The 24,459-nt window shown below is 40.4% G+C and overlaps 1 protein-coding gene across 2 annotated transcripts in view; it reads right to left on the bottom strand.

Annotated features, from left to right (window-relative positions):
* The window catches only part of ccdc186 (coiled-coil domain-containing protein 186), a 1,196,038-nt gene that overhangs the window by 12,443 nt on the left and 1,159,136 nt on the right, over positions 1-24,459 (bottom strand). Inside the window, exons 13-15 of one of the 2 annotated variants that reach the window (XM_024387343.2) lie at positions 22,607-22,687; positions 12,476-12,584; positions 2,069-2,202 (exon numbers count right to left, since the gene is read on the bottom strand). In XM_024387343.2, coding sequence (XP_024243111.1) covers positions 12,493-12,584; positions 22,607-22,687 — 173 coding nt within the window. In that variant the 3' untranslated portion in view covers positions 2,069-2,202; positions 12,476-12,492. Of the gene's footprint in view, positions 1-1,982; positions 2,203-12,475; positions 12,585-22,606; positions 22,688-24,459 lie in introns of those variants that run through there. The other variant, XM_024387342.2, reaches the window with a different exon arrangement.

The raw sequence follows: 24,459 nt of genomic DNA on the forward strand, positions 1-24,459 counted from the left end.
TCAGCTCCAAATCAGTCTATAAACAAGCTACAATGATCAACAATAAATGCAACAACTTAAAATATTTTAGAAATCAGTCAATTGAAATAAATTCATTAGGCCCTAATCTATGGATTTCGCATGACAGTGAATACAGATATGCATCGGTTGGTCACAGATACCTATAAAATAAGGTAGGGGGGCCTCCCGAGTGGCTCAGCGGTCTATGATAGCTAAAGTATGATAGCTAAGAGAAAACACCTGTCTCCAGATTACATCATCAAACTAAGGGCAACTGTGGCATGGCCTTCGTGACAGGGAGACGCGTCCATCATGCATGAGGATGTATACGGTTAAGATAGACTAGCGTTAGCTAGCTACCTTTTCAGATATTACACATTTCTAATTTTGACAGAAAATGGTTTCATTTCAAGCTAAAGTGTATTGTTAGCTAGCTAGCTAACATTAGCTGACTGGCTCCCTAGCTGACGCTATTATTTATATCCCAGAGCTGTTTGCTTTGCTAGTTAGAGCCTAATGTTAGTTCCCAGCAGATTCATGCAGGGTAGCAATGACATGATTTGGCACTATGTTCATTGTTGTTTAACTACCTAACGCTAGCTGGCCTGCTCATTAGCTAACGTTACGTGACATGTGTGATCTTACAAGTTGTTTACATAGCTAGGTTCATTGTTTCCCTAGCTAGCTAGCTAGCTACACATCTATCTAGCTAGCTACAAGTGTTACAACACCCAGTGAATATGGCCGGTGTCAGTAAACCTTGGCAAAAAAGCGTAATGAAATTGTTACCAGCAGAGCTGGTTAGGATGTTTTCATGTTATACAGAGGTAAACAAATCATTGGCCAGAGTGTGCGCTCTGAACGCTCCGAGAGCAAAACAAGATGGGCGGGGCTAAAGCTTAAGAAGGTGTAAATGATGCTGAATGGGTGTAGACAAATTAGAGCTCTTCACTAGATACTAAAACAGTTGGTCAACAGCAAAATTGACAGAAAATTGTGTCCCTAAAAAAACAATTGCATAACCCTAACTCTTTTCTCCAGCTATCACTCAATAGTCTGGCTGCTGATAAAGTGTTTAATGTGATTAAACATGGTAAGGAGTAGCGTGTCCCCCTAGCTTGTGATGTGTTCCATACTGTCTGTTTGGCTTTGGAGGTGGGCATGAATATGGATATGGCATCGTTAGTGATCGACACTCACGCACCATGGACCGAGCAGCTATAAATATCCGATAGTCTTGTCTGTCAGAAGAGGGGATGGACAAGTGTATGTGTGTTTGTGAGAGAGAGAGAGAGAGCGAACGAGTGAAATGCTTACTGGCTGACAAAACATTGATAAAGAGATGACGTGCCAATCCCCTGCCAAAAATCACTCAAACACAGCCTTCAAGAATCCACCAAGCACTCTAAAAAGGAATGACGTCATGTGACACCACCTGACTTTGTGACGGTGTCAGCAAATCAAAGCAGAGTTTGTAAGAGCAGAGTGAGTTAGCAGAGGCTAAAGCCAGGTTAAGGCTAAATTAAAGTTATTAGCTCCCATGGTAGAGACTCTGCTCGTCATTAGCATACACTTTGGTTAGACCTCTGCTAACCCTTACATTAGCATTAGTTTGCTGAATTTTCTAACCATTAGCATCATGTTTTGCTATGTTTCTGCTTGCCATTAGCTTCCTATTTGACTAAGTCTTCATGTTTTTCTAGTCTGCTTGTATTACCTGTTATAGCCATACTTTCCCAAGCATCTAGTGTGGCAAAACACAAACCATACCAACAGCGCAACGAGACTAAACAGTTTTGTAGAACAAAAAAACTCAAATCCAATGGCAAGCCAACACCTGCCAGTAAAACAAATCCTTATCCGTCTCCGACATCTCTCTTTTGCCGCAAGGAGAAAAAGTCTAAATAAGGGATTGAACCCACAACCATCGGAGTTGTACATGTGTGCTTTCTGCTGGGAGTGTTAACACTTCTCTAACTCACTTTGTCTTCTTGCGGATCTCCTCCACCAGCTGCTTGATGTGGTCCTCCATGAACTCTATCTTCTCCTGCTTGCGGGCGTGGGACTTCTGCAGACGCACAATACGCTCCACAAGCACGGCCTTGTCCACCTCGGGGTAGCTGTCCACCACCGTCGGGCCCGACTGGCTCTCCAGTGAGCGCTCCTCCATGCTGCTGCCGCCGTGCCGCGCATTCAGGGAGCCTGGAGAACATAACATACAACTTCATTGTCTATCGAAAGGTTTTCCTATCTTAAATTCCCAACCCCATGCGCGCACACACACACACACACACACACACACACACACACACACACACACACGAGACGCTGGAACAGCACAGGCTCAGCCACAGAGGAGCGTCCGTGCAGCAGGTTAGTTGTTAAGTGCCTCAAGGGCACAAACATAAACATCTAATTATTTTTCAGTAGGTGGCACCAGAGATTCTGATGCCAGCTACACTCTGGTTGCCGGCTCATTCCCCCAGATTTACCAAATCAGCCCTGGGATTTGAACGAGAAGGATGTGGGAGAGCATAGGACTTCTGTAGATTCCGTCTGCAGCAGTGTACCAACCCTGGTTTGTTCCAGCCTAGCACAAACACACCTGATTCAACTCATCCTGGTCTGCATTGAGGATTGTTTGAATCAAGTGTGTTAGTGAAGGGCTGGAACAAAAGCACATACTGCAGTTCTTCAGGTCTGGAGTTATTAGTACTAGCCCTACTCCTCACCTCCTTCTTAAAACCCATTGGATGAGAAAGCCAGAGGTCCTTCCCCTCTGACCTTTCCCTCCAATGGGCTGTGAGAAAGCAATGAGGAAAGAGGACGTGAGGAGAATGCAATTGAGATCTTCCCTAGCACACGCTAGCTAGCTGTTCATTATAACAATGTTTTCTTATTTATACCTTATGTGCATTACACTATGATATTTATATGCAATACAAAATGTATTGGCTATATACAGTGAGGAATATACAATGATACAACGACTATAAGGTTAAAGTGAAGACTGAGGGCATTTCCATCCATATCGCATGAAGCGTTTAGAAATTACAGCACTTTTGGATTATTTACCAATGAATGGTAAATGTATTTTGTCATTATTAACAATTCATTCAGGATTATCTGTAGTCATAGCAGCATCTACTTTAATGTAGTGTTTAGAAACATATGATATTGTCATTTACAATAACAGTGACTCCAAAATGACAAAATGAAGCAATTAGGCACCTCAGGGATTTGTGGTATATGGCAAATATACCACAGCTAAGGGCTGTTCCTATACACGACGCAACGTGGAGTGCCTGGATACAGCCCCTAGCTGTGGTATATTGGCAATATAGGGGCGGCAGGGTAGCCTAGTGGTTAGAGCGTTGGACTAGTAACCGAAAGGTTGCAAGTTCGAATCCCTGAGCTGACAAGGTACAAATCTGTCGTTCTGCCCCTGAACAGGCAGTTAACCCACTGTTCCTAGGCCGTCATTGAAAATAAGAATTTGTTCTTAACTGACTTGCCTAGTAAAATAAAGGTAAAATAAAAATAAAGGTTAAATATACCACAAACCCCCGAGGTGCCTTATTAACTGGTTACCAATGTAATTAGAGCAGTAAAAATGCATGTTTTGTCATACCCATGGTATACAGTCTGATATACCACCGCTGTCAGCCAATCATAATTCAGGCTTCGAACCACCCAGTTTATAATACATTATTTACTATAAATTTCGATTGGGCACAAAATAATCTGAAACAACCAAAACAAACAGCAAATGCATCCAACAAGTTAGTTGCAAATGCAAGGAATATGGGACCAAATAGAAAACTTTATCCTACTTTAATACACATAAGTGAATTTTCCCAAATACTTTTGGTGACATAAATATGTACAAAAATTGCTCTGATTTCTAAACGGTTCACCCGATATGCATGAAAATACACGATAAAACTGACAGTCTGCAGTTAGATCTGTTATGACCGTATTAAACGCCACACCGGTGGTCACGAGTCATGAAGGTCGTAAAAATTCCATGTGACTGTCTAGTCCCGGTAATTAGGCTTCTTCAAGCTCTGATGCGGCTGATAGCCTTCCAAACTTGCTAACTGCCTGGTACTCAGCACTCGATTGTCACTCTAATCACTCTGACATCAATAAAAATCTAATCTAACACTTCTACAGGCTATGGAATTGTGTGAGAAAACAGTGATGGCCTCTATTACAGTAAAAAGAGGAGGATCCCATCAGCTACAGTGGGGAGAATAAGTATTTGATACACTGCCGATTTTGCAGGTTTTCCTACCCACAAAGCATGTAGAGGTCTGTAATTTTTATCATTGGTACACTTCAACTGTGAGAGACGGAATCTAAAACAAAAATCCAGAAAATCACATTGTATGACTATTAAGTAATTCATTTGCATTTATTGCATGACATAAGTATTTGATACATCAGAAAAGCAGAACTTAATATTTGGTACAGAAACCTGTGTTTGCAATTACAGAGATCATACGTTTCCTGTAATTTCGTGACCAGGTTTGCACACACTGCATTAGGGATTTGGCCAACTCCTCCATTCAGACCTTCTCCAGATCCTTCAGGTTTCGGGGCCGTCGCTGGGCAATACAGACTTTCAGCTCCTTCCAAAGATTTTCTATTGGGTTCAGGTTTGGAGACTGGCTAGGCCACTCCAGGATCTTGAGATGCTTCTTACGGAGCCACTCCTTAGTTGCCCTGGCTGTGTGTTTCGGGTCGTTGTCATGCAGGAAGACCCAGCCACGACTCATCTTCAATGCTCTTACTGAGGGAAGGAGGTGGTTGGCCAAGATCTCGCGATACATGGCCCCATCCATCCTCCCCTCAATACGGTGCAGTCGTCCTGTCCCCTTTTCAGAAAAGCATCCCCAAAGAATGATGTTTCCACCTCCATGCTTCACGGTTGGGATGGTGTTCTTGGGGTTGTACTCATCCTTCTTCTTCTTCCAAACACAGCGAGTGGAGTTTAGACCAAAAAGCTATTTTTTGTCTCATCAGACCACATGACCTTCTCCCATTCCTCCTCTGGATCATCCAGATGGTCATTGGCAAACTTCAGATGGGCCTGGACATGCGCTGGCTTGAGCAGGGGGGCCTTGCGTGCGCTGCTGGATTTTAATCCATGACGGCGTAGTGTGTTACTAATGGTTTTCTTTGAGACTGTGGTCCCAGCTCTCTTCAGTTCATTGACCAGGTCCTGATGTGTAGTTCTGGGCTGATCCCTCACCTTCCTCACGATCATTGATGCCCCACGAGGTGAGATCTTGCATGGAGCTCCAGACTGAGGGTGATTGACAGCCATCTTGAACTTCTTCCATTTTCTAATAATTGCGCCAACAGTTGTTGCCTTCTCACCAAGCTGCTTGCCTATTGTCCTGTGGCCCATCCCAGCCTTGTGCAGGTCTACAATTTTCTCCCTGATGTCCTTAAACAGCTCTCTGGTCTTGGCCATTGTGGAGAGGTTGGAGTCTGTTTGATTGAGTGTGTGGACAGGTTTCTTTTATGCAGGTAACGAGTTCAAACAGGTGCAGTTAATACAGGTAATGAGTGGAGAACAGGAGGACTTCTTAAAGAAAAACTAACAGGTCTGTGAGAGCCAGAATTCTTACTGGTTGGTAGGTGATCAAATACTTATGTCATGCAATAAAACGCTAATTAATTACTTAAAAATCATACCATGTGATTTTCTGGATGTTTGTTTTAGATTCCGTCTCTCACAGTTGAAGTGTACCTATGATAAAAATTAGACCTCTATATGCTTTGCAAGTAGGAAAACCTGCAAAATCAGCATTGTATCAAATACTTGTTCTCCCCCCTGTATCTATAGGCTAGGTCTACTTTATTGATCTCTCAACGTTCCTAATATTAAGCACATTGCTTATATTTACAACAGGAGTATATAGCCTACCTGGCTGGCATGAAAATGACACGGGGAAAAGCGTCCTCCATTCGCTATTTAAGTGTATAGATGAAATGTATTTTTTTCCCCCGCTGCCCATTTAGGTGCATGATAATGGTCCATTCGAAATCAAAACAAATTTCACACATATTATTTAGTATATGTAAAGACAAGATTAAATCAAGAATAGTTTGATGAGTGACAATATTAGTCTATCACTTATTCATTATATATTATCACTTGTGAATGATGCCCAGCACTTTTTCTAATCATAGTCGCACACATCATGTAGCCTAGCCCATAGGCCTATATGTTTGGATAAGGTTGATATCACAACTAAAGTGGCCAAATAATTTATTAAAATTAAGCATCGTTAATCCGCTTTACAAGGGGTGTAGAGCCTAACTGGCATACATAAGCAGCGCGTGACTTTCAAGTTTGGGGATGATCATTTTCACCATATTAATGCACCTTTATTTATGCATAATTGCATTTGTGGTCACTTTTGATAATGGTGTTTTCCGCTAATGGAAGATTCACGCTTATAGCCTACTGCTGTGTGTGTAGAAATAGCCAAATAGTTTATCATCATTTTAAGCTAAACCTTCTGATCTGTTGCGTCAGCCTCATTGCGTAAAAAATATGTACTGATGCTAGTGGTTTAATTAATTTGGGATCTACCACATCCCACAACTGTCCCAAACTATATTTGGAATATTTATTTTAATTGTATTTATTCGCACAGAATAGGTAAACTTTTGTACTATGGGGGAGAGTATATTGACATAGGCTAGTGCTTTTGCTGTTCGTTAGGCTTAGTCATCTTGTTGGCTGACAATATCTTCAATATGCACCTCGGAATTGGTTAAGGACGTGCGCAGTTGCGTCCTTGATGTATCTGTCTTGTGAGTGAGAGGTGCAGCACTCAGGAAGAAGGGAATTATAATTATTATATTTAGCCCAAGGGCACAAAGACCACTGGCCCCAAAAGCCATAGATTTTTTTTAGGGGGCATTAGGGCCACACAAAGGGGATGCCAATGGAAAATTTGAGGCATTATCAAATTGTGAATGAGAGACTGATGAAGTGTTGTGTGGAAGCCAGGAGAGGATAAATGTGTTTATGCTCATTAATGGTCAATTACCGAGAGCTTGACAATCACCGGCTGACAACATTTAGTGACCACCACAGCCCTATCTGCAGTTTAACTTCATAGTCATTGTATCATTAAAAATCTGCTGGAGTACAGAGCCAAGATACAAACAAATGTGTCTCTGTCTAAATACTTTTGGACCTCACTGTATTTCAATTGTAAATGGCATGTGCTGATGACTGAAAATGTTTATGTATGAAAATGCTTTTCGACACACACTTGCAGAGCAAAAAAACGTAATACACCAGCTGCGCCAGAGAACCGCAAATCAAACCATACCGGAGATAACTGACGAGCTGGGTAACAAATGTATTGATGATTTAGAGGTCAATTCATGCTTTCGTAACTTTTACTCACAATTATACACTTCAGAATCTGCTGGTAATCCTACCTTACTCGACACCTTCTTTGAGAACTTAGTTATTCCTACAGTTGAACCTGAGATAGCTGCTGAATTAGAAAAACAGTTCTCTGTAGAATAGATTGTTTTAGTAATTAAATCTATGCAGTGTGGCAAATACCCTGGACCCGATGGAATTCCAGAAAAAATATATCAAAAAAATTATCCGATCAACTCTCTCTTCTCTTGCTTTGCGTATTTGAGGAATCATTCTCCTCAAACTCTTTACCCTCAACAATGAGACAAGCATGTATTTCAATTATTCTGAAAAAGGAGAAAAAAAATTGAATGTGGTTCATATAGGCCAATTTCTTTACTGAATTGCGATGTAAGGATACTTTCTAAGATGATTGACTGCTGTTTTGAGTCAGTCCTTCCCTCAATTATCTTAAATATCGTCATTCTATTTTTCAAAATTAGACGTCTTTACAATATACGTTATAATCCCTCTTCATCTGACAGAGATATTGTTATCACTTGATGCAGAGAAGATGTTTGATCGGGAGGAGTGGGATTATCTATTTTATACTCTCAAACTATTTGGATTCGGTCCCAATTTTATGGCCTGGTTCAAAGTCCTTCACTCTTCCCCTACGGCTGCAGTGCGCACAAATAATGACCTTCCTAGTTTCCAACGTGGACCAAGACAGGGATGTCTTCTATCCCCTCAGCTGTTTGCAATCGCAATTCAGCCTTTAGCCATAGCAATACGTAATAACATCACTATCAAAGGTATTCAAAGAGGGGGCATAGAGCATATAGTTTCACTCTATGTGGATGGTTCTACTAAAGACATTTGGTAAAATATCCGGGTATAAGGTTAATCTACAAAAAAATTAATCGATGCCTATTAATCCTTCTGCCATGCAAACTTCTTTTAGTCATGTGACGACACAGACATGTACATATTTGTGAATTTGGGTCACACAAAATTTCAAAAGGTCTCTACAAAGCCAATTTCCCTCCCTTGATACTCCGCCTGAAACAGGATCTTGAACGCTGGGATTTACTTTTTTGGGTGGAAGAATTCGGTAGCCGGGGCGGCAGGGTAGCCTAGTGGTTAGAGCATTGGACTAGTAACCAAAAGGTCGCAAGTTCAAATCCCCGAGCTGACGAGGTACAAAATCTGTCATTCTGCCCCTGAACAGGCAGTTAACCCACTGGTCCTAGGCCGTCATTGAAAATAAGAATTTGTTCTTAACTGACTTGCCTAGTAAAATAAAGGTAAAAAAATAAAAAAATTAACTGTTAAAATGAATATATTACATAAATTGTAATACTTATTTCAATGTATTCCTATCTCCATAGATAAACTGATATCTGCTTTTATCTGGAACAAGAAAAACCCTTGGATACGTAAGAGCGTATTACAGAGATCTCGTCCCCAGTGTGGTCAAGCACTTCCAAACTTCCAATATTATTACAGGGCAGCTAATATAAGAATCATTCTATATTGGATGACAGAAATCCCTGATGTTACAGGCCCAAAATGGATGACGTTGGAGATCTCATCCTGTGGCCCCACCTCCTTAGCAGTCTTCCTCTGCTCAAAACTTGCATTACTAGTTTCCAAATACACTAAAAAACCTATTGTTAAAAATTCTCTAAAAATATGGAAACAGTTCAGGCCATCGTTTGGTCACAGTGAATTTTCAACTTCTGCCCCAGTATTAAAGAACCATACATTCTCTCCATCATGAATAGACCGGGTGTTTCATATCTGGTCTGAAAAAGGGATCTCCTCACTGAACGACGGTTCTCTAAGATACTGGAGAGTCCTATAGAACCTTCTGCCTTTATTAAATTATTCGGAGTGTCACCACAGGAGGCCCCTCAACAGTTCTATGGGCAACATGCTGGCATTTACTACTCTTCTAGCTAGACATTTTCTACTATTTTAGTGGAAGGATTGTTTTCCTCCTACTTTTAACCATTGGATAAAAGGTAGCTATGCAACATCTCAAGCTAGAGAAAATTCACAACTCTATTAGGAGTTTACTATCCTTTGTAGAAAACATGGACCCAGGTAATTTCACAACTCCATAAACAACCCAAATTGGAATTGGTATAATTATTTTGACTATTTTTAAATACTTTTTTTTTGGATAAAGAGTTACAGTTGGCGAGGTATTTTATGAATATTAAAGCACATGTATATAGTTTTGTTTTGTATTTATTATGGATCCCCATTAGCTGCTGCTTTGGCAGCACGTTACAATACATTCCACTACACATTAAATGTGCGCCCTCAGGCCACTACTCTACCAACACATTTCTATAACACAAAATCCATGTGTAGATGTGTATAGTGTATATGTTAGCTGTATATACTGTACAGTTCAAGTCGGAAGTTTACATACACTTAGGTTGGAGTCAATAAAACTCATTTTTCAACCACTCCACAAATTTCTTGTTAACGATGTATAGTTTTGGCAAGTTGGTTAGGACATCTACTTTGTGCATGACACAAGTAATTTTTCCAACAACTGTTTACAGACAGATTATTTCACTGTATCACAATTCCAGGGACTCAGAAGTTGACATACACTAAGTTGACTGTGCCTTTAAACAGCTTGGAAAATGCCAGAAAATTATGTCATGGCTTTAGAAGCGTCTGATAGGCTAATTGACATCATTTGAGTCAATTGGAGGTGTACCTGTGGATGAATTTCATGGCCTACCTTCAACCTCAGTGCCTCTTTGCTTGACATCATGGGAAAATCAGAATAAATCAGCCAAGTACTCAGGTAAAAAAAATGGAGATCTCCACAACTCTTTGCTTGGCATCATGGAAAAATCTAAAGAAATCAGCCAAGACCTCAGAATCTTTTTTTTAGACCTCCACAGGTCTGGTTCATTCTTCGGAGCAATTTCCAAACGCCTGAAGGTACCACGTTCATCTGTACAAACAATAGTACGCAAGTATAAACACCATGGAACCACACTGCCGTCATACCACTCAGGAAGGAGACGCGTTCTGTGTCCTAGAGATGAACGTACTTTGGTGCAAAAAGTGCAAATAAATCCCAGAACAGCAGCAAAGGACCTTGTGAAGATGCTGGAGGAAACAGGTACAAAAGTATCTAAATCCACAGTAAAACGAGTCCTATATCAACATAACCTGAAAGGCCACTCAGCAAGGAAGAAGCCACTGCCTCCAAAACCGCCATAAAAAAAGCCAGAATACGGTTTGCAACTGCACATGGTGACAAAGATCATACTTTTTGGAGAAATGTCCTCTGATCTGATGAAACAAAAATAGAACTGCTTGGCCATAATGACCATTGTTTTGTTTGGAGGAAAAACGGGGTGGCTTGCAAGCTGAAGAACACCATTCCTACCGTGAAGCACAGGGGTGGGCAGCATCATGTTGTGGGGGTGCTTTGCTGCAGGAGGGACTGGTGCACTTCACAAAATAGATGGCATCATGGGGTAGGAAAATCATGTGGATATATTGAAGAAACTTCTCAAGACATCAGTCAGGAAGTTAAAGCTTGGTCGCAAATTGGTCTTCCAAATGGACAATGATCACAAGCATACTTCCAAAGTTGTGGCAAAATGGCTTAAGGACAACAAATTCAAAGTATTGGAGCTGCCATCACAAAGCCCTGACCTCAATCCTATAGAAAATGTGTGGGCAGAACTGAAAAAGTGTGTGTGAGCAAGGAGGCCTACAAACCGGTCTCAGTTACACCAGCTCTGTCAGGAGAAATGGGCCAAAATTCACCCAATTTATTGTGGGAAGCTTGTGGAAGGCTACCCAAAACATCTGACCCAAGTTAAACAATTTAAAGGCAATGCTACCAAATACTAATTGAGTGCATGTAAACATCTGACCCACTGGGAATGTAATGAAAGAAATAAAAGCTGAAATAAATCACTCTACTATTATTCTGACATTTCACATTCTTAAAATAAAGTGGTGATCCTAACTGACCTAAAACAGGGTATTTTTACTGGGATTAAATGTCAGGAATTGTGAAAAACTGAGTTTAAAGGTGTATGTAAACTTCTGACTTCAACTGTAGATGGTAAAACAGAAGGGGGCCTAAGTTGGACCCTCGTGGGATGCCAATGTTTCAGTAAAGAGAGTCCAACTGAGTGTCCCCCAGATGAACCCTTTGACTTCGGTTTGTCATCCAATTAGTGGCTTCAGTGGACACATTAAGGGAGGATAGTTTAGATAGGACCTCATGATTCACACTATCAAAGGCCTTTTTAAGATCCAAAAAGACTGTGCCCACTTCACCACCTATGTCCAGTTTAGATTTAATGCACTCCAGAAAATAGCAATTGGCTGTTTGTGTAGAATGGTTAGTTCTGAATCATTTGATGTATGGAGTTGCCCTGAATGAGGTGATCAGTCAGCCACCCATCTTTCAGCTTTTGATTGATAGCACTGGAAGAATGCTTATAGGTCGGTCATTTTCCACCAGTGTTGGGTCGCCAGATTTTAAAACGGGTATCACTGCAGCATACTTCCAAGCATTGGGGAAGAACCCATATTTGATGGACAGATTAACTGTATGTACAATAGGGGCAATCAGATAATATTTGTATTTCTTTAGGAATACAGTGTCTAGACCAAATACATATTTTGTTCTAGAGCTCCTGAAGAAGCTAATAATACTGTCCACTGCTGATGCTGAGATTTCAAGAATTCTGAATATTGGTTTATTATTATCTATGGGAGTGAGAACTGTGGTCTTGGTTGAAAATCTTTGAGCCAGTTCCCTGACAGAGTCAACAAAACATTGTTAAAGGTGGTGGATATGAAATTGGAGCCTTGAATTAGAATCCCATTCATCTTTAATTCAGGATGCTTTTTGGACTTTTCAGCTCCTCTCCCTGTTAGTTTGTTGAGATTTTCCCAAATCCCTTTGCCATTTCCTTTTGCTTCATTGATCAGGAAGAACTGAGGACTTAAAAAAATATATATATATGCCACTGTACTTCTCAGTGATGTTAAATATACATCTGTCATCATTCTTACCAGACTTCAGTGCCTTTTCAAGGAAAACTCCCGTTCTCTGATCTGCCTCCAGAGGTCCTTGTTGAGCCATGGTAGAGAGGTTTTCCGTCTTGGCTTACGTTGAAATTTCCTGGTAAAAGAGGTATCCACTTTGTCAATAGCTGACAGAAATGTTGTGTATCCAGACTCTGGGTCTTCATTGCGTAATAGATCAGACCAGTCAATTTGACTCATAGCTTCATCACTTTTCGGGATTTTCAGATATGCCAGTTAGTAAGTTAATGGATGTAGTTATTCAATCAGGTCTGTTAGTGAACACCAGATCAATTATAGTCTGGGATGTCTGTGTTACTCTGGTTGATCCTTGTATTATTTGACTCAGGTTGAAATGCTCTGTGATTTTATTTTTTTCCTGCAAGTTTTGTTTTTCCAGTTTATATTGAAAATCGCCCATGAAGATGAGCTCCTTCTTATGATGACATTCTTTAAGCATGGCATTAACATGGTGAAAAAAATTAGATATCAGATGTTGGTGGTCGATATAATCCAATAACAGTTTAAAACATTAGGGGAGAGGAAGACATTCAGCCCCATACATCCAAGGTCATTGGTATGTTTACATATGATACGATTGCATTTAAAGTTATCGTTCATGTACATAACGTATCTAACCCCCTCTGCCCTCTCCCTCTGGAATATGGGATATCCAGGGACAGTAAAGGCAGAAATAGGAGAGGATTTATTCAGCCATGTTTCAAAGAAACAGAAAGAAATCAAGATTAGAAATAATGTGATGAATTTTCAGATGACCACCTAATATTTCTCTAGGCTTGGAACGAGGGTCCCAGAGTATTTTAGCCTGATTAACAGTTTGAAAAAGGTTCATAGTACAATGTTTTCTAATAGCTGGGTTAAGGGAACTGAGTTTCTGTCTCAAAGGCGGATTTTGTTTGGGACACGTATCAAGAGTTTCCATTAAAATTAGATTATCTGCAGATTGCTCATTCTCTTGAAAAGCCATGTTAGTGACAGAGGTTATGCTCACATACACAGAATGTCCTGTGTTCTGAACCAGGTAAAATAGGCTACTCAAATATAGATGATTTCAAATCATGCATGTTCCACCATTCATCAATGATTTCGGGTCTGGATAGCTAATTAGGGGGACTTTGCCACTTCTCCCAGAATTACATCCTCCATATCAGCCATTTTTTTCTGCAGGTGTCCTAAATCCAGAGAGCGTGTTACCCTGGGCTGCTTGGGTGTTTGTTGATTCCAGATGGTTTGAATGAAGGCCAGCATTGATGTTTGGCTGCCTTCTATTGTATTCCTCAGAGAGTTGCACCGCCTTCGGGGTCCCTTATTATCCTCAGAGTTTTTGGGTTATGATTGTCACTGGTCTCAGTAGCCCCTTTCCCAGCTTCATTTTAAAACATCTTCCCTCTTCTTCTTCTTCTTTTTCTTGGAATGAGAGGTCATTGCTGTAGACTCTGGCTCACCAGATACTAACTCAAATAATTAATTTACTCCACCATTGTCCTCGGGAGCCGAGAAGTTCTGTTCTTCAACCTGTCTCACTTTCTGTCATTTCAGCTGGGATACGTCTGCCCTACTCATGGGGACTGGATTGTTGTCCTGCACAGTGTGAAAAAGTTTCCTCTATGCACCTTATGTTGTCCAGTGTAGTAGGACTGTACTCTACCATCTCCTGACCCCCTCTAGAGTGAGATTGTGTCTGCCAGTCCTGTCTACACGCAGGGCCTTGTCCATTATAAAATACTTTGATCCAGTGAGGGCCTACCTTTACAGACTGTGTCATGGGAGTGATGGGTGCTGCTTCAACATATACAAAACTATCTTCATAGGAGCAGTTTGTGAGTTGACCCTTGTATCTTATCATGTGCCTCAACAATCTCCCCACCACCTTACATCCAGCTTTAGCCAGAAACTCAGTCACAACACTATCATCTGCTGATTCAGGTAGTTCTTTAATTGTAACTTGAATTGTAACTTGAATTGAACACAACATGTTTTCCTCTGACTGTTATTCCTTTGATCAGAAGCTTTGCCCTTGCTTCCTTACTGAGAAGATATAAATGCCAGAGTGAACGTACTCTCTGTACTGACCTCAAGTGACCTCGGGCTGCCATTTGAGAATCCATAGGCGAATGAGTAAACTCACACTACCATCAATTCTACTTGCTAACATGCAATCATTGGAAAATAAAATTGATGATCTATGATTCCGAATATCCTACCAACGGGACATTAAAAACTGCAATGTCTTATGTTTCACCGGGTGGTGGCTGAATGACGACACAGATAATATAGAGCTGTAGGGATTTTCAATGCACCGGCAGAACAGAGAATCTACGTCTGGAAAGATGAGGGGTGGGGGGGGTGTATTTTTGTCAATAACAGCTGGTGCGCAATGTCTAATATTAAAGAAGTCTCGAGGTATTGCTCGCCTGAGGTAGAGTACCTAATGATAAGCTGTAGACCACACTATCTACTAAGAAAGTTCTCATCTATATTATTCGTCGCCATCTATTTACCACTAAGACGTTGGTAGCCATGAAGTGCTTTGAAAGGCTGGTCATGCCTCACATCAACTGCATCCTTCCAGAAACCTGTGACCTACTCCAATTCACATACCGCCCCAACAGATCCACAAATGACACAATCACACTGCACTTTCCCACCTGGACAAAAGGAACACCTATGTGAGAATGCTGTTCATTGACTACAGCTCAGCATTCAACACTATAGTTCCCGAGAAGCTCATCACTAAGCTAAGGACCCTGGGACTAAACACCTCCCTCTGCAACTGGATCCTGGACTTCCTGACTGGCTGCCCCCAGGTGGTAAGGGTAGGCAACAACACGTCTGCCAAGCTGATCCTCAACACTGAGCCCCTCAGGGGTGTGTACTTAGTCCCCTCCTGTACTCTCTGTTCACGCACGACTGCGTAGCCAAACACAACTCCAACACCATCATTAAGTTTGCTGACAACACAACAGTGGTAGGCCTGATCACCAACAATGATGAGACCGCCTATAGGGAGGAGGTCAGAGCAGTGTGGTGCCAGGACAACAACCTCTCCCTCAATGTAAGCAAGACTAAGGAGCTGATCGTGGACTACAGGAAACGGCGGGTCGAACAGGCCCCCATTAACATCAACGGGGCTGCAGTGGAGCGGGTCGAGAGTTCCTTGGTGTCCACATCACAAAAATCTATCATGGTCCAAACACACCAAGACAGTCATGAAGAGGGCAAGACAAAACCTTTTCCCCCTCAGGAGACTGAAAAGATTTGTCATGGGTCCCCAGATCCTCAAAAGGTTCTACAGCTGCACCAATCGAGAGCATCCTGACATGCTGCATCACCACCTGGTATGGCAACTGCTCAGCATCTGACTGTAAGGCGCTACTGAGGGTAGTGCATACGGCCAAGTACACCACTGGGGCCAAGCTCCCTGCAATCCAGGACCTACAGTTGAAGTCGGAAGTTTACATACACTGAGGTTGGAGTCATTAAAACTTGTTTTTCAACCACTCCACAAATGTCTTGTTGACTATAGTTTTGTTAACCTCTCTGCGCACCGAACCCATTAGTGGGATTAAATTCAACAACATACGGTGATCGCTACAAAAATAGTCATTTAAACATTCATGAAAATACAAGTGCCTCACATGTATCGAAAGCCTAGAATCTTGCTAATTCAACTGCGTTGTCAGATTTAAAAAAGGATTTACTGCAAAAGAATACGATGCGATTATCTGAGGACAGAGCCCCATTAAAAAAAACTTTCAAACAGCACAGGCGTAACAAAATCACAAATTGCAATAAAATAAATAATTTACCTTTAACGATCTTCCTGTTTGCAATCCCAATGCTCATTGTTACACAATGAATGGTCTTTTGTTTGATCAAATCCATTTTCATAGCCTAACACGAAACATTTTGTGAACCGCTTGTGTCGTGAACTCAGTCTCATTCAATTTTCGACGACACATTCGATGTAAATATACACACTAAACGTGACTTTATCCAGTCATGTTTGGTTTCATTGCAAACAACTGGTTGTTTGTAACACAACCAAACTTGATGGGTCATTTCGCGGGATGTATTAACTGAAAGAAACCGATTTGAAGACAAGTAATGACATCATTGTGCACAAATGATATGACCGCTGTTTCGTTGATTGACTGTATTTTAACCCAATGACCACTGATCGTCTTGAAATCTAGCTTGGTTGATAGCCAATGAGCTGAGGTAAACGGCAATATGTAATGGTTATGTGTTGGAAGACCAACCCATATAGTAAACTCCAGCATAAAGAGGGTCATTCGCCATTGAAGATTCATTCTGGAGCCACGCATGTTACGCACAGCACTATTTTGGTAAAGCGCATCTTCAGCTGTTTATATATCAATAAGTATGGCGACTAAGTCAGGGAAAGCTAAATCTAGGTCTAGATATACAGTTGTACACACAATTTTAGAAGAAATTGATCGGGAAAGTGAGACAGAGATTGTTGGAGGACGATTCATTTAGCTAGCATAGCTTTGATTTCCAAATGGAGGAATATGTTTAGAGTGGAGAGGACATCGTTTTGGACTGGTAAGTTCTTCTCATGCTAATGCCGTTGTTTGAAATTAATAATATAAAACATGGGATTTTTTTTATTTTAGTAGCAATATATAAAAATGTAACGAAATGTGTGAAGTACACGTTGGATATACATTGTGGGTGGGGGTATGTTTGTATGTATGTGTATGACCCATAGCCTATGTTTGTATGTATGTGTATGACCCATAGTCTATGTTTGTGTGTGCATATATACATATTGTGGATTAGAGGGAGCATGGCCGAGATGAGTGTGTCTGCCGCTCCACTCCACCCCACCCCCACATGAAATAGCCTATTTGAGGCTGTTGAGGAGAGGGCAGGCCCACAACAATGGCCAAAGTGAAATGGAGAGAGTAGATACAGCTGGTCTGTTGTAATATAATAAAGACAGTAGATCTAGATGGTCTGTCATAATATAATAGAGATAGTAGATCTAGCAGGTCTATAATAATATATTCAACCTTATGTTCCCATACAGTGCCTTGCGAAAGTATTCGGCCCCCTTGAACTTTGCGACCTTTTGCCACATTTCAGGCTTCAAACATAAAGATATAAAACTGTATTTTTTTGTGAAGAATCAACAACAAGTGGGACACAATCATGAAGTGGAACGACATTTATTGGATATTTCCAACTTTTTTAACAAATCAAAAACTGAAAAATTGGGCGTGCAAAATTATTCAGCCCCTTTACTTTCAGTGCAGCAAACTCTCTCCAGAAGTTCAGTGAGGATCTCTGAATGATCCAATGTTCAAGGGGGCCGAATACTTTCGCAAGGCACTGTGTATATATATATATATATATATACACATACTGAGGGACTGATGCACTTCACAAAATAGATGGCATCATGAGGCAGGAAATTATATGGATAAATTGAAGCATCATCTCAAGAGATCAGACAGGAAGTTAAAGCTTGGTCGCAAATGGGTCTTCCAACTGGACAATGACCCCAAGCATACTTCCAAAGTTGTGGCAAAATGGCTTAAGGACAACAAAGTCAAGGTATTGGAGTGGCCATCACAAAGCCCTGACCTCAATCCCATAAAACAGTTGTGGGCAGTTGCGAGCAAGGAGGCCTTACAAACCTGTCTCAGTTACACCAGCTCTGTCAGGAGGAATGGGGCAAAATTCACCCAACTTATTGAGGGAAGCTTGTGGAAGGCTACCCAAAACGTTTGACCAAAGCTAAACAATTTAAATGCAATGCTACCAAATACTAATTGAGTGTATGTAAACTTCTGACCCACTAGATTTTGATGAAGGAAATAAAAGCTGAAATAAATAATTCTCTCTACTATTATTCTGACATTTCACATTCTTAAAATAAAGTGGTAATTCTAACTGACCGAAAACAGTGAACTTTTACTAGGGTTAAATGTCAGGAATTGTGAAAAACTGAGTTTAAATGTATTTGGCTAAGGTGTATGTAAACTTCCGACTTCAACTATATATAATAGGCGGTGTCAGAGGAAAGCCCATTAAAAATTGTCAGACACCCCCCTCACCCAAGTCATAGACTGTTTTCTCTGCTACTGTACGGCAAGCGGTACCGGAGCACCAAGTCTTGGACCAAAAGGCTCCTTAACAGCTACTACCCCTAAGCCATAAGACTGCTGAACAACTAATCAAATGGCCACCGGACTATTCCATTGCCCCCCCCCCCATTTGTTTTGTACACTGCTGCTACTCACTTTTTATTATCTATGCATAGTCACTTCATCCCTACCTACATGTACAATGACCTTTAACCTGTACCGTCGCACACTGACTCGGTACTGGTACCCCCTGTATATAGCTCCGTTATTGTTATGGTGTTACTTTTTGGTTATTTTTACTTTAGTTTATTTGGTAAATATTTTCTTAACCAACAGTGCAGTTAAAGAAGAGTTAAGGGCTTGTAAGTATTTCACGATAAGGTCTACACTTGTTGTATTCGGCGCATGAACAAATAAAGTTAGATTCTATTTGAAATGGTTTGGATGAGTTTCATGTATGAGACCGTGGTAGAGATTATCCTCCTTAATGGGGTTGGCTATGGCCTCCTACTTTGTCAGAATTTCTCTCTCATGATAAAAAAATAGGTAAAACAGTCTCCTTTTTTGACATTTTGTCCCACAACCTTGCTCAAGGTCTCATTTTCCTTGACATTCGTTTTTGCATTGCTGGAAATGGCCACAAATACAGCAGCCATTTTAATTGTAGTGTTAATGTTTAAAGTAATTTGTTTAACATTGAAATGTATCAACAATTCAGCATTATACAGTGAAGATACTTCCTACTCAATAATTTATGGATGGTTGATAAACATTTTTAAGAATTTGAAGTTAGGATAGCCTAAATATGTGAATTTTTGGTTTGGTGCCTCTAGCTTAAACGGTCCAAGAGTTACTGTTGGTAAGTCATGTTATGCTAATTTATGCAAATGTATATACTTATTAGTTGATAAGTGTTTAAGAAAATGTACATGAGCAAAGTAGTTTAGAATCTCCAACTTGAATACGTATAATGTAGATAGTAGATGTAGATAACTCTATTTCTTGAACTGCATTGTTGGTTAAATTCTAATGGCTGGGGGCAGTATTGAGTAGCTTGGATGAATAAGGTGCCCAGAGGTGCCCAGAGTAAACTGCCTGCTACTCAGTCCCAGTTGCTAATATATGCATATTATTAGTATATTTGGATAGAAAACACTCTGGAGTTTCTATAACTGTTTGAATGATGTCTGTGAGTATAACAGAACTCAAATGGCAGGCAAAAACCTGAGAAAAAATCCAACCAGGAAATGCGAAATCTGAGGTTGGTCGTTTTTCAACCCATTCCCTATTGAAGATACAGTGGGATATTGGTCATGTTGCACTTCCTAAGGCTTCCACTAGATGTCAACAGTCTTTAGAACCTTGTTTGATGCTTCTACTGTGAAGTGGGGGCGAATGAGAGGGGAATGCGTCAGAGGTTTGCCAGAGAGCCACGAGCTGGTGATGCTTGTCCACGTGAGAGCGAGCTCTGTTCCATTGCATTTCTACAGACAAAGGAATTCTCTGGTTGGAACATTATTGAAGATTTATGTTAAAAACTAAAGTAAAACTAAATCCTAAAGATTGATTCTATACTTCATTTGACATGTTTCTACGGACTGTAACGGAACTTTTTGACTTTTCGTCTGCTCCTAGTGAACGCGCTTTGTGAATTTGGATTTGTTTACCAAACGTGCTAACAAAAGGAGCTATTTGGACATAAATGACAGACATTATCGAATAAAACAAACATTTATTGTGGAACTGGGATATCTGGGAGTGCATTCTGATGAAGATCAAAGGTAAGTGAATATTTATGTTATTTCTGACTTCTGTTGACTGCACAATATGGCAGATATCTTTTTGGCTTGTTTGGGCTCTGAGCACCGTACTCAGATTATTGCATGGTTAACTTTTTCCGTAAAGCTTTTTTGAAATCTGACACAGCGGTTGCATTAAGGAGAAGTGTATCTAAAGTTCCATGTATAACACTTGTATTTTCATCAACATTTATGATGAGTATTTCTGTAAATTGATGTGGCTCTGCAAAATCACTGGATGTTTTTGGAACTACTGAACATAACGCGCCAATGTATACTGAGATTTTTTTATATAAATATGAACTTTATCGAACAAAACATACATGTATTGTGTAACATGAAGTCCTATGAGTGTCATCTGATGAAGATCATCAAAGGTTAGTGATTAATTTATATCTCTATTTCTGATTTTTGTGACTCCTCTCTTTGGCTGGAGAAATGGCTGTGTTTTCTGTGACTTGGCTCTGACCTAACATAATCGTTTGTGGTGCTTTCGCCGTAAAGCCTATTTGAAGTCGGACACTGTGGTGGGATTAACAAGAAGTGTATCTTTAAAATGGTGTGAAATACTTGTATGTTTGAGGAATTTTAATTATGGGATTTCTGTTGTTTTGAATTTGGCGCCCTGCACTTTCACTGGCTGATGTCATATCGATCCCGTTAGCGGGATCTCAGCCATAAGAAGTTTTAAGGGCTTGTAAGTAAGCATTTCTCAGGAAGGTCTACACCTGTTGTATTAGGCGCAGCTTGGCTCCTGGACTCCGTCCACGCATTTCAAGGCTGAGTTGAAACAATGATTTATCAATGACCCAAGACCAGTTCAGTTAATCCCTACCATTGTGACAATGAGTCGTCATAATGCTGCATCAAATGTACATTATCCTTCGGGCATTGGAAGACACAATGTAAGTAACGTAATTTATGTCCCTCTAATTTCCCTGAATACCTGTTGATCCTACAGCTATTGGATGCGTAATCATGAGCCTATGAACCAGAGTTATAAGGTTAGCACTGAGGCAGTGTGCCCTAGTAGGAAGACCAGAATGGGTAGCAAGGGATACGTTTGTCCTAAATAATTCCAAAACTAAAAGCATTGTATTTGGGAGTAATCATTCACTAAACCCTAAACCTCAACTATATCTCGTAATGAATCATCTGGAAATTGAGGTGACTAAACTGCTTAGAGTAACCCTAGATTGTAAACTGTCATGGTCAAAACAAGTAGGAATCAGATTTTAAAAAACAGATAAATATACACCTTATGGAACAATGGGGGCTGTGAAGAGAGACACAAAAGGTACAGACCCATTCATACACACACATTGTGATATTGTTGTATGGTGGTATTAAACCTTTTGTATTGTAGATATGTAGTGGTGTAATAATAGTATATGATGGACTGTTATCTTTTGTTTTATATGTAAGTGCTTTAATGTGTTTGGACCCCAGGAAGAGTTGCAGCTGCCTTAGCAGCAGCTAATGGGGATCCCAAATAAATACAAGTACAAATGTGAGAAATAAAATTGTATTTTATATAGTTAAAAAGTATATATAGTTTCTAAAAATCTTTTGACAAGTAATCTAAGTATGTTCAGTCTAAATATCTCAGCGTTGTTTTTTACCATTCTAGTCTATGGCACTTTTTTGGCATTGAAATGTACTGGTATCCATAGCAACGTCTCCATTTGGGCTGCTCAATGACATTATATGCTATTATTTCAGCTTTGAACAGCAGAGAAGTACAGGAAGATTTAATATGCCCCAAACTTGTTGTCTAAGTTGATTGCAAAGTGGGGAGCTTTAGAATGCTGAAAAAACTCCCATTACAGTGAATGAAGATGGACAAAAGAAAGACAAAGTGTATTAGTTTAAAAGATATCAAAACGTTGAATGCAAGCAACCAAATCCACAGTCTACACGTTACAAAGTTTGAAAGGCGTTTCCAGCTTAAATGATGTAAGAGTAGCTTGAAGAACAATAATAAGAAGAAGTATGACGAAGATCTAAAGTCGGGACTATTGCTGTGCAAGTCCCACCTAATAATAATATGAAAGAAATCTAGAGTTGTGCATTGCTTTGAGGGCACATCAAAGATCACTGATTCAACATATTTCTGCCGAATGTGTATACTGAGGTCTTGTGGGTAATGTAGTCAGAGATGAACAGGTGCCAAGTGAACATACCTGAGGAGCTGGAGCGACTTCCCATGCTGCTGACATCCCGGTCACAGCCACCATTCTCCACCTGCTCCAGCCTCTTACGGGCTGCTCACAGTCAGAGAAACACACCGGTCAATTAAACTGATACACACAGAAAGGGACATGCACTAAAACACACAGCACATAAACATTCAGTATAAAGATGCATCCTTGAATGCTCACGATCACACACACACACACACACTTCAATTTGAATCAGTATACATCATTCCAGAGTGATGGCAAAGGCTTACGACCAATGATAGTACTTCGTCCCGTGAGAAAATCTGCCTGAACTGCATGTCAAAATACCTTAAACTAAGAGCTTCTCCAGCTGAGGTAGGGAGCAGCTGACATGAAATAATTTCTATTAGCACCTATACAGAAGGAGCAGTGTGGCTCTTTAAAAATATCCCCACCTTTGTCTTTCTCAAAGTCCTAAGAGTGGGTCCCTGAGCGCTCTAGCTCCTGCTCTCTCTCTATTTCTCACTCCATCTCACAGCGTAACTGGAGCAAAATCCTTACCTTCCAACAGCTTAGCCCAATGCTAGTCTGCAACTTCATTGTTTTGTTAGAATGTGATACATTTCTGACCTAGCATTAAGTTCGTTCTTGAATAGCAGTGGTATTTGGGCATGGCATTTTGGAAAAAATGAAGTTTCTAGATTTTTCATTTATTTAAAATGTATTTGGGTACATCTTCCGACTCCAACTCAACTAATATGCTTAATGACTAACATTTACCACCATGATAACATTGTGTCATCAGTAGCATTATTTAAGGTAATTGAGGATTTTCATAAATGGAAGCCACAGAATCTAAGGACATTCATTTGTAAAAAAAAATGTATTTAGTGGCCTCTCGAGTGGCGCAGTGCTAGCTGTAGTTCGAGTCCAGGCTCTGTCGCAGCCGGCGGCGCCCGGGAGACCCATGGGGAGCCGTACAATTGGCCCAGCATCGTCCAGGTTAGGGGAGGGTTTGGCCGGCAGGGATGTTCCTGTCCCATCGCACACTAGCGAATCCTGTGGCGGGCGCACGCTGAGTACAGTGTTTCCTCCAACATATTGGTGCGACTGGCTTCCGAGTTAAGCGGGCATTGTGTTAAGAAGCAGTGCGGCTTGGCTGGGTTGTGTTTCCGAGGATGCACAGCTCTAGACCTTCGCCTCATACGAGTCCGTATGGGAGTTGCAGCGATGGGACAAGACTAACTACCCATTGGATACCATGAAATTGGGGAGAAAAATAATAATATTTAGTGAAGTAATTTCATTAATCATTTTGCTCACAATGTAATTTAATTTAATTTAAATTGAGTAACACAGTAATGAACCTTTTCATTTAGACAGAATACCACCAAATTATCACTGGGAAGCTCAAATTTACAATTAACTAATCATTTTCTTTAATATAGACCCATCCCACGATTATAGTTTCTCACTGGAGGAAATGGTCAAGGTCCTTGTCCATCTTTGTAATTAGTGATTTTCAAGGCGGTTACACCAATTACAAATCTTAGAAGCATTTTATTTATTTATTTTTTATTTAACCTTAATTTAACTAGGGAAGTCAGGAGACCCATTATATTAAAAAAAATTGAAAAGATATTTTAATAACCTTTGTTTTTATTGTTCTATACTATATATTAAATATTTAGTTTACTTTCTAGCATTCAAAATAATAGATATCTCTAAATCCCCAAAATATGTCACTACAACTTTAATCATCACCACTGGGACAAGCCAATTTGCTTGCCCTGACTACATTAAACAATGCACAAAAAACGCCCTCGTGCGGGTCATTCGCTGAAGCCTTATTCCATCATGCCCAACAGGCCAAT

Source organism: Oncorhynchus tshawytscha, linkage group LG25 (assembly GCF_018296145.1).
Source record: "Oncorhynchus tshawytscha isolate Ot180627B linkage group LG25, Otsh_v2.0, whole genome shotgun sequence".
NCBI classification, from domain to species: Eukaryota; Metazoa; Chordata; class Actinopteri; order Salmoniformes; family Salmonidae; genus Oncorhynchus; species Oncorhynchus tshawytscha.